General features: G+C 30.9%; 2 protein-coding genes across 2 annotated transcripts; one reads left to right on the plus strand and one right to left on the minus strand.

Moving 5' to 3' along the window:
• Window positions 1–2,127: 2,127 nt before the first annotated feature.
• Window positions 2,128–6,101, plus strand: LOC143583946 (septum-promoting GTP-binding protein 1-like). Its single transcript, XM_077066116.1, has 6 exons — window positions 2,128–2,542; window positions 3,699–3,819; window positions 3,907–4,003; window positions 4,099–4,138; window positions 4,777–4,860; window positions 5,729–6,101. The coding sequence occupies exons 1-6, from the start codon at window positions 2,156–2,158 to the stop codon at window positions 5,894–5,896; spliced, it is 897 nt and encodes a 298-aa protein (XP_076922231.1). The 5' UTR covers window positions 2,128–2,155; the 3' UTR covers window positions 5,897–6,101.
• A 340-nt stretch (window positions 6,102–6,441) lies between these two features.
• LOC143583931 (glucose-6-phosphate/phosphate translocator 2, chloroplastic-like) lies at window positions 6,442–11,517 on the minus strand. Its single transcript, XM_077066106.1, has 5 exons — window positions 11,003–11,517; window positions 9,670–9,895; window positions 9,368–9,590; window positions 8,071–8,284; window positions 6,442–6,727 (listed from the first exon to the last, which is right to left on the minus strand). The coding sequence occupies exons 1-5, from the start codon at window positions 11,471–11,473 to the stop codon at window positions 6,716–6,718; spliced, it is 1,146 nt and encodes a 381-aa protein (XP_076922221.1). The 5' UTR covers window positions 11,474–11,517; the 3' UTR covers window positions 6,442–6,715.
• Window positions 11,518–11,804: the final 287 nt, after the last annotated feature.

Raw genomic sequence — 11,804 nt, forward strand, 5'->3', positions numbered from 1 at the left:
TTTGGGAAAAAACTCACTTATTAAGTATGATCATGGTTGGGTATAAAAGTCGTTAAACCAACCCTAGACAGTTGACTGTGAACTTGGATGTACTTGAAGTACACGAGAAATACTGGGTCGGACATGATAAATATAAAGAAATTAATATTTGAATATTATATATACATATCATAAATTTACTAATATTTATAATAAAATATATGAATATCAATATAAATACAAGAAATGCATTTTTAAATAATAAATTATCCTAAAAATTCTAATCATTAATTAAAAAATGTTATTTGTTCTTAATATTATAGAAAATAAATTATGTTTTATTTTTTAAAGTCAAAATCAGCCTAGTTCACTGACTTGATGTGATTATGGCTGAGGTTGACCACCTTTAATCGACTCTTAATAACTAGACGGAGTTAAAGAAACTCGCATCGGTGACGTACCTTGTAGCGAGTATTCGGAGAGAACTCGGCTTTATAAACCTACTTTTACAATTGATTTTCATAAACACCTTAATACGGGTTCGGTTGAGCCCATTTGACATGTCTCTATTTTGATCAATCAACTAACGACTAAACCAACAAACCCTACCGGATTACAATAGCCTTTTCCTTTCAAAAACACATTGATTAAGTTAAAATTCTGCCTTTTATTTGTTTATTATTCGATGACTTGTCATTGTGTTAGAATTTAAGATTCACACAAAGAGATATTTATTTCAGAATCAATAATATGTTGAAGACTATGAAAAATATATTATATATTTGAACACGGTACATAAAAAAATAATCGAAGTAGCGTGTGAGAGAAAATGTGATGGTTAGCTAATCATCTTATGTATCACATTTAAAACATTAGCGCATTCATATTTATAATGCAGAGGGTGGTTTAGGATATTGTGAGTAAGAAACAGAGAAAATGCAATATTTATTCTGTATATTTAAAAGACTATTGTTCACTCATTATAATTTTTTTTAACATTTATTTAAAGTGGTGGTGAGTAGAACAAAAATAAAATGTAATGATAAATGTATTGAAAAACTATTATTTAATTAAATAGGAAAGAGAAAAAAATAATGATTTTTAATATAATTTTGGATTTGAAGATAGAGAAAAATATTCTTAACACATATATAACTTTTAAATATATAGCACGCATTACCTTTTAAAATTCAATTATCCATACCATAAAAACATTGTTCATAACTTTAGATCACACGTCGCGGAGGTCCTAAACGAGCGCCACACCGCCCCGCCCCTCGTTTTCATCTTCATTTTGGCCAGCTTGTTTTGCAAACACCGGTTGTTGTTGGCAAGGTGGGGCCAATGAGAGAGAACAGACCAATGCCTATGGAGGTGGGAACGTTTTGGCTGTTTTCCATTACGTGTGGTCTTAGGATTCACATATAGTAGTGTATTAGAAAATCATAAATAACTTTGCTATAAGTGAGATTATACTTGGTACATTTATTTAGAGGTGTGCAAGAAGTTTGGTTTTACGTGTTTGTAAAAACCAAACTAATGGTTCGGTTTTGTTTTTGCATATAATAAAAAACGAAAAAACCGAACCGAAATCCTAAATTTTTGTTTTTTTAAATTTTATATTAAGTAATTTATAAGAATTTAATAAACATGTAACTCAAATAATTTTGATAAAATGTTTAATAGTCTATAATTTTACAATTAACAAAATTATTTATACCTAAATTAATTATTAAAATTTTTTTTTAACCTAAAATTTTCAAGATCAAATGACAAAAACTGAAAAAACCAAAACTAAACTGAAACCAAAAAAACCAAAACCGAACAGTTTCAGATACTCCAAAAACCGAAGTCTTGGTTTTCGGTTCAATTTTAACAAAAAGGCATACCAAACCGCACCACGCACACCCCTACGTTTATGTGTTTAGGATAGACATCACAGAAATGACGATAATACCCTCACTTTGTTCTCAACAAGAAGCCGGCTTTATGGACTATTTAGTCATACAAAAAAACACACGAGTCCGAGTCAACCAAAACATCCACAAGTGAGGGTATTATCGTCATTTCTGTGATGTCTATCCACAAGTCTTACCCATATATAACAACAAAACAAACACAAACATAAACATAAACATAATCACACATACATACACATAATAATAATAATATTATTATGAGACACCACCACCAACAAGCAACTTTATACATCCATGGATCAAGACTACGTGAGGCCACCGGAAAGATGACTAGGATTGGCCGGAGAATGGTCCGGCTAGACCAACTCCGGTGGAGTGTTGTACTCCAAAAGATATCAGTTTTTAGACAACTTTTGAGGTTTATTTGGGACAGGTTTGTTGCTTGTTCTATGTGTAAACCTGTCCGGTACCGGAGGTTGTCATGTTCTCCGGCGGATGACGTGGCATGTGGGGTTGACTTGGAAGATCATATGGTGGTTAATGGTGGGTATGAGACAGATTTGGATATGGATATGGATATGGATTTGGTTAGTCTTAAGATTAGTTTGTTGGGTGATTGTCATATTGGCAAGACAAGTTTCATGGTGAGTTTGTTTGCTTTTGTTCTTTAAACTTTTGCTTTATTATTATTATTATTGTTTGTGTTTTTGTTTGTTTTTAAAGATTTTGAATATGAACTAGAAGGGATTTTGTTTATTTGGTTTGATGAATTTTAAATTTGAAGAAAAATAATATTGAAATTGTGTGTATATAATTATGTATATATAATGTATTGTTTTTACAATTTTGAAGATTCAATATATTAAAACTAGAATCAATTTTTGGGATTACGGGTATTGTATGAATTTTAGTCTTATTTGAGATACAGTTTGAAATAAGTGGTAAAATACTTAGGTGTTAAAAAATTTTATAGGTATTGTATATTGGAAATTGTTATATTAGAGCATTCACATCCCATCCCCTATAATTATGTGTGGGGAGTTTGTAAATTATGGGGTGGGGTTGTGAGTAATTGTGAGTGTAAATTATAGGGTTGAGAGAGAAATGTAGTGATATTTTGTAAATTTGGAGAAATATTTGGGGAACATTGGTTGTCCCTATTTATTTTTTAATATTTGTTGCATTGGTTGTGATAAGAGAAGAGAGAAAACTGTAATGATGAAGATATAAAAAATATTATTTAATTAAACAGAAGAGATAAATGTAGTGTTTTTTAGCGTAATTTTGCCGTTGATAAAAGTTATAGTTTTGAGGAAAAAATAGTCTTTAATTTGTGTGTGTGTGTTTGGATTTACCAAGATTAACATAAAATTTTCTTGATTATTACTATTATTATTATTATTATTATTATATTTTGTTTGTTTCAAGGTTTTAAATATGAACAAGAAGGTAATATTTTTTTAAGGTTTAATAAATTTCCAATTTTAAAGAAAAGCAATCTTGAAAATGTAAAAAGCTAAAGAGATGATTTTTAAGGATTATAGATATTGTATATTTGAAGTTATTATTTTATCATGGGGTTGATGAAATTTATATTTTTGAGGAACAAATAATCTTTAAAATGTGTGTTTTTTGTATTTGTCAAGATTAACATAAAAAACAAGAAAATATCATGGGTGTTGTATATATTTATTTATAACATTAATTGTGTTGACAAAAGTTATACTTTTGAGGTAAACATTGAAAACCAAAATTTAAACTTTTGTATTTATTTATTTAATTTTTTTTGATAATTTCAAGATTAAATACGTTGGAGATGAACAAGAAAACAATAGCTTGCGGATGGCAGGTTTAAATCTAATGGACAAAACTTTATCGTTTGGTGGAGCAAGAATTGCTTTTAGAATTTGGGACGTTGGAGGTAATAAATATGTCTCTTTTTCAAAAATCAAATACTCAAAAATATTACATATATGATTTTTTTTTTTAAATAAATAAACAAATGCAGGTGATAAAACGTCTAACGAACAAGTCCCGATAGCTTGCAAGGACGCGGTGGCAATCTTGTTTATGTTCGATCTTACCAGCCGATGCACCCTCCACAAGTAAAAAAAATATTATCTTTTTCATTTTTAAAATTTATAAAAAGGTTTCTTATATTAATGTTATATTATGCTTCTTATTTTTATAAAATTTCCAGTGTGCTAGAATGGTACATGCAAGCAAGAAAATGGAATAAGGTATGAAATATAATTTTTTTTATTATCATCATAATTTATTTATTTATTTAATTGTTAGATGATTCAAATAAACAAAAGTAAGTTTGGGTAGAGGTGTCTTTACAAGTTAGGTTGTCAGGTCAGGTCAGGTCAGGTGCATAGAGTTGTCACTGTTTATTACCTTTATTAAATCTATTGTTATGAAATTTTATGATAATATATTTAGAAAATTAGAATAACATTTTTGTACACTTTAGGTGAGTTATATATAGTGTAACTTTATATAATTATGCATTATCAAAATTTTTTTATGTATGATACTGATTATGCACATTTTTATGTATGATACTAATTATGCATTATCATAAATATTTTGGAGTTATAAGGAGGTCACTTATTGTTTCTAACATAACTTTTTGTCGGTTATTCGTTTTTTCTAACATAACTTTTGTCGGTTATTCGTTTTTTTCTTACCGTATATCTATTTTAATAGGAGGTCACGTTTGAGTATGTCTAAAGTTGTTACTTATGAGTTACGATATATGAACATAAAGTCGATGAGCGAATTTCGGTTGACGGGTTGAGAATTTAAATTTAAATAACTAAATAAAATTATAATTGATATATATATATATTTAAAATTTAATTGTTGCATGCAGACTGCAATTCCTATATTGATAGGGACCAAGTTTGATGATTTTGTAAGCCTACCACCAGATCTACAATGGACCATTGTGACTCAGGTAATAAGATAATAAATAATTGCATACAAGTACTATATCTCATTTGTTTTGTTTATCTTTTTGTAACATAAAAACATATATTATATTTAAAGTCTTGAGAATATGTTATATTATTTTCTCAAATGAATAACAATAAGCTTTTAGATATGAATTAAAAATAAATATGCTGTCAGATAATATTGACAATAAGTTGGTATAGAATATAGATGGATATCTACTATCTAGAAGGCCAGTGGGTGCATTTTGACAAATAAATAAAACGAATAATTGTAATAATATTATAAACTATTAGCAATATTCTTTTTATTATAATCTTTTCAATTATTTTAAAGTTTTTGTATATATTAACTTTAATAGGGGTGCAAACGAGACGAGCCCGAGTTCGATTAGGCTCGTTTAACTTACACAGAGTTCGAGTTTGGCTCATTTACTATTTATCAATTATTTTTTGTATAATTATAATTGTTTTTATATATTTTTTTCTATTATAATTTTGTGTATAAAATAATATATATTCTTTATTATGTTTATATATTTTTTCATAACATTATATTAATATATATATATATTAATTAATCTTTATTAAATATATATTTAAAAAAATATATAAATACAAGCTCGTTTAGGTTTGCGAGCTGGCCGGAACTCGAAAACTGAAGCTCGGGCTCATTTCATAAACGGGCTTACTTTTAGGCCCGGGCTCGGGCTCGATCGAGCTTTTTAACGAGCCAATCTCAAGTAGCTCGGCTCGTTTGCACCCCATTTACGTAGATGAAGGCAATAGTTTGATTTACATACCAAACATTTTTAATACTCAATTAGTAAAAATATATTTTACATGAACATATATGTTGTGATGATGTGGCAGGCACGGACATACGCGAAGGTTATGAAAGCGACGCTGTTTTTCTCGAGCGCAACACATAATATTAACGTGAACAAGATCTTCAAGTTCATTATGGCTCGGCTCTTCAACTTACCGTGGTCTCTTCAACCTAACCTAAACTTAGGGGAACCCATCATCGACCTTTATTAGAAACATTAGCGTCTTTTCACATGTAAATAAACCAAAACGTTGGAACCGAATGGGCCTAGAATAGCCAACCATGATTCAACTCACCCTACCTAGCCTGGCTTGGTTTGAACCGATCTTGCGTAAATTGACCTGACCTGAACCTGACTCGAATACCGGTTGCATAGTAAAGGCTAACTTTTGTTAACGGGTTTTCTTTTGTTCTTATAGTTCAATAGTTCACAATGTTATGGCAATATTATTTCTCGTTATTGTTTACTTTATTTTTATTGAAAACACGATGGGATGATAGTTTGATATCAAATAAAAATTTAAGAATATAGCGTATATGACGCTCTAAATATAAATGTTTTAAATGTGTATACTATTCTAATGGTTATGGGTTAATAATTATTATCCATCGTTTAACACGATGGGATGATAGTGTATATGAACGACGCTCTTTTATGAATATAAACCGCAACATTTTAAATGTACATGTTAATATTCTAATGTCTATGGATTAAATGGCACAACAAAATTTTAATAAAACAATGTAAGAAGGCTAAGCAGAATTTGTGATTATTGAAAAATCAAAAAATAATACCGAAATTGCCCTTGTTTATTGAAAATAAAAATCATAACTCACTTCACAACCTTGGGGCTTAAAAAGTCTAATCCTTTTTTTTATGGCATCTAAGTAATTAAAACTCAATCCATCTTTATTATCTACAAGCTGCTGCTTCACCTTGTTACGCGATCATGAAACACGAACACATCAATATAAACGCCGCAACTTCGCGAGTCTTGAATCTTTGTTCTTTGTTCTTTGTTCTTCATTCTTCACTGCTTCGCCTTTTTCAAGTTAAACAAAAAACAATTTAAGAAAACAAAGAGTAAAGGGTACATGCAAATAAGGATATTACTGAAAAAAATGACTTTTCTTGTTAGTTTGATTTTTCGGGTCAACATGTAAATAAGGATATTACTGAAAAAAATGACGTTTCTTGTTAGTTTGATTTTTCGGGTCAACGTGTAAATAAGGATATTACTGAAAAAAATGACTTTTCTTGTTAGTTTGATTTTTTGGGTCAACATGTCAACATGTAAATAAAGATATTACTGAAAAAAATGGCTTTTCTTGTTAGTTTGATGATTCGGGTCAACATGTAAATAAGGATATTACTGGAAAAAAAAAAGACTTTTCTTGTTAGTTTGATTTTCGGGTCAACATGTAAATAAGGATATTACTGAAAAAAATGGCTTTTCTTGTTAGTTTGATTTTTCGGGTCAACATGTAAATAAGAATATTACTGAAAAAAAAGACTTTTTTTGTTAGTACCAAGTTTAATATTTCGAGTCAAAAACTCAAAGACACAACTTCAGTTAAAAAAAATGGTCAACAACGAACCGAAAAAGATTTTTCATAAGGAGATGCATACATATATATACCAAGACAAATACATCCTTAAATACCAGACTCTAACCTTATCACATTGTAGTGGTGCAGGATTTTTATCAAGATTTTTCATTCTTAAATATTTTATTTAATCACTTCTTGAGTATTAAAGTTTGAATATAAACACCAAAAGCGTCTCAAAAATCGCATATTTTCTCCATTGTATTGGGCTTTTCAAGGTGCTTTTAAGATTTCCAACGCCAGAAGAATTTGTTTTTAGGTATGTAATGCTCATCTAGCTTAAACTGCTTTATTGTTTATCAAGATTGTCTTTTTAAACTTATTTCAACTTAAAAATTCAAATTGAGGTCTCACTAAATCCCCAATATCCCGTGTCAGGTAACAGGTCAAAACGAGTAATTTTGTACGAATTGGGTCAGGCGAACACTTTTTGTTTATAAAACTCAAACTTTTTACCATAAAGAATATTTCAACAGTAATCTATATTAATTTTATACTAAAACAATTTAATACATTTTTCAGGCAATTTTCAATATGTCAAAAAGTTACAAACTTATACAAATTTTTTGTTAAGTTTTCTATAAATATTTAACCTTTTTGACCCGTTAGAGATTAAACATACTCGAATTAACCAGTTTTCAAAGTAGACAGGTCAAATTTGTCAAGCGCATACGGTCGACACGAGCCATAATAAAATCCAACTAGTTTTTTTTTTTTAGATTTAGAAATTTGAAAACAAAATATAATTGTTCGTAATAGTAAAAAAGAGAAATTATACCTGAGAATACAAGAAAGTTCCCAAAATAGCGATCGCAGCGCCAAGAGCATTGATGGGTTGGACCGGTGTATGGAAGATGATAATAGATGCAACAATAACCGATATCCGTTTCATTGTGTTTCCAATGCTAAATGTCAATGGAGATATTTCATCGAGGGACATATATGAAACTTGATTGTATAAGTGATAAAAGATACTTTGCGCCGCCACCCACCTATTATTATACACAAACATTAGCCAGATAATACTAGTTTTTCGATAAGCATTTTCATACTATTTAACAAACTTTTATATAAAATTATCAATTTTCCATCTTTTTACTTAATTTGAGCAACTTTTATTCACATTTCACAAATTCTATCTTCTTTTTATTACAAGAATGTCATTTTTGGTTGTTTTATGCATTAGTTATATATAGAGGTGCACAAAAAACCCGAAACCGGAACCAGAACCGAAAAAAAACCCGGAACCGGTTTTTTTATACCCGGGTTTTTAATAACTGAACCCGTACCCGACTCTACCCGTATGGTACGGATAGGGTATGCATTTTAGTACCAAAACCCATACCCGAACCGGACCCGATTTATACCCGGTAATACCCGAAAACCCAAACCGGTTCCATACCCAGAACCGGGTTTTTCCAATACCCGAAACCGGGTTTTTCAAATACCCGAAATTACCCAAAAAATAACTGGAAAATACCCGAAAAATACCCCTAAAAAGTGTAACCCCTAAAAAATTTCAATCTTTGCCCGAAAAAAACCCCGAATATATGGTTTTTTCAATACCCGGTTTTAGAAAACCCGGTTCTATACCCGACCCGAACCGGATACATAGGGTATGGTTTTTAGAGGCAATACACGGACCCAAACCCGACCCGAGTATTGCTAATACCCGATCATACCCGAACCCAGGTTTTTCTAATACCCGATTTGTGCACCTCTAGTTATATAGGTAATTACAATTAGGCCCGTAAACAAATCGAACGTTTAGTGAATCGTTCGTGAACTATGTGTCTGAAAGTTTGTTTATTTAATAAACGAACATGATTAGATGTCTTGCTCGCTCATTTATGTTCGTTTGCATTCATAAACCATTCATTTATACCGTTCACGGCGCACATAGACAAACACAAACAAGTTCATTTTCTTAATGAACGAACACGAACAAGAAAACTCATCGTTTGTTCAGTTCGTTTACAAGCCTAATTAGAGTTTATCAAACACTCAAAAGTCAAAACGATATCACAACCATAAAACAAAGTAGCAAAAACAAAAGGTTGGTATCGTTTAGTTACCAAACGAATTGAGGCCCAATTTCAGAGACCGCGTTTTGCCAACCAGCAGCCCACACTTTTGGGCCTTCAACCGCAATCGCAAAAGGCGTAAGGATCAAAAGCGAGAGCAACGATAAACACGCATAATAATTCATTCCACTAACCGACTTCCCCTTCATGCCTCGTTTAGAAAATATGTTCCTAAACACAAACGCCAAGTTGGATATCATAGCCCCCATAAAACCTAAAAAATCAATAACCAACAAGAAATTAGAGATAAAAATCATTTATATAAAAAATAATAATTTAAGTTATGTCATTACCGATCATGTTGAAATTGAGTTCGGTAAGGGCGGCAAGACCGCAACCGCCAATGATCGGTAGTAGAGACAAGTAGACCGACGTCGGGAATGTTTCTCCTAAAATAAACCTTGAAACCAAAACACTAAAAGCAGGTTCGCCACTTTTGATTATGTGTGTAAAAGAAACAGCAACCTTCGACATGCTTACGGTTGCTGCTACATGACCGATTGTATGTGCCAACGCAACCTGTTAAATATTAAAATAATTAAAAAACACACATTAAAATCATTTAAATCAAGCATAGATCACATGGGATAAGAGTTTGAATCATAAACCCTAAAACTGGCATAACTAAAAATAACACAAATTGATATAAGGTCAAGTAAACAATGCACAAATTGATTAGTGAAAAATTAAGCAAACCCAGATTTGATTAGTGAGTAGTTAAGCAAAGCCAAAGTTGATTAGGTTATAATTAAGCAAAACCCAAGTTGATTAGTGAATAATTAAGAAAAATCCAGATTGATTAGTGAATTTGAAGCAAAAGCCACATTGATTAGTAAACTTTAAGCAAAACCCAAATTGAATAATAAATAATTAAGCAAAACCCAGATCATAAACCCTAAAAAGACCATAATTGCTTAATTAATGAACAATTAAGCATAACCCCAGATCATATATGAGCAATTAAGCAAAACCCAAATCGATTTGCAAACAATTAACAAATGCCCAGTTCATAAACCCTAAAAAACAATAATTTGCTTAGTGAACAATTAAGCAAAACCCAGATCATATAGGAACAATTAAGCAAAACCCAGATCATATATGCACAATTAAGCAAAACCCAAATCGATTTGCAAACAATTAAGCAAAACCCATTACATAAACCCTAAAAAAAACATAAATTGCTTAGTGAACAATTAAGAAAAACCCAGATCATATATGCACAATTAAGCAAAACCCATATCATATATGAGCAATTAAGCAAAACCCAAATCAATTTACACACAATTAACCAAAACCCAGTTCATAAACCCTAAAAAAACCATAAATTGCTTAGTGAACAATTAAGCAAAACCCAGATAATATATGCACAATTAAGAAAAACCCAGATCATATATGAACAATCCAGCAAAACCCAGATCATATATGAACAATTAAGAAAAACCCAGTTCATAAACCCTAAAAAAAACAAAACTTGCTCAGTAAATAATTAAGCAAAACCCATATTAATTAGTTCATAATTGACTAAACCCAGATCACATATGAACAACTAAGCAAAACCCAAATCAATTTACACACAACTAACCAAAACCCATATCAAAAACCCTAAAAAAATCAAAACTTGCTTACAGGAAACAAAGCTTTCCAGAATTCAACATCAGTATTAGGCGCCTCAGCCACTTTAGTAGCCCAAGACACCAACATAATAGCTGAACCAGCAGCAAGAGACAATGTAGACGTCAACCACGGGTACGGAAACGCATTCAACACCTTCTTATTATAAATATTAAATATCACATTCAAGAACCACCATACAGCAAAATACCCCCCAATTTTCACCCTTTTAGCCGCTTCAATCTTCTCAATAACAACACCATCAGATCGGTCAGCTTCGTAGGCTTTACACTCAACAGATCGTAAAGGTTGTAAAGATTGTAAAGGTTGAAGCTTTTGAGCCCGAGAAACATGTAAAGGCTTTGAATTTGTGGGTGTTTTGAGATTAGGGTTTGAAATTGGCGGTAAAATCAAGAATCTTGATGTGGGTTTTGGGTATTTGGTGGGTGTGATGATGGTGGGTTGGTGGGTTAAAGAGAAGATCATGGTGGTGTTTAATTGATGGTTTTTGTTAAGGTTTTGTTAATGATGTGAAAAATCTTGGTTTTTAAAGGTGATTGATTGTGGGAGGTTTTTGTTCGAAACAAATTATGTTTGATCAAGAATTTATATAACTTGAGGGTGGAAATGTGGAATAATTTAATATATTTAATTGAAAGGTTTTGAAAACTAGTTTTATAATAAAATAGTGTTCATGATTTTGGGCATAGGTACACAAACTTGTTTTAAAAAATTTAAATCAGTTCAGGTTGAAATTGGTTTGGCTTGAGTAGTAAAAGTGAAAACTAGTTTATGATTGATTCGGTTCGGGTTTAAA

Source organism: Bidens hawaiensis, unplaced genomic scaffold (genome assembly GCF_021521415.1).
Source record: "Bidens hawaiensis isolate Kalapana, Puna unplaced genomic scaffold, B.hawaiensis_p1.1 tig00032733_1, whole genome shotgun sequence".
Taxonomy (NCBI): domain Eukaryota; kingdom Viridiplantae; phylum Streptophyta; class Magnoliopsida; order Asterales; family Asteraceae; genus Bidens; species Bidens hawaiensis.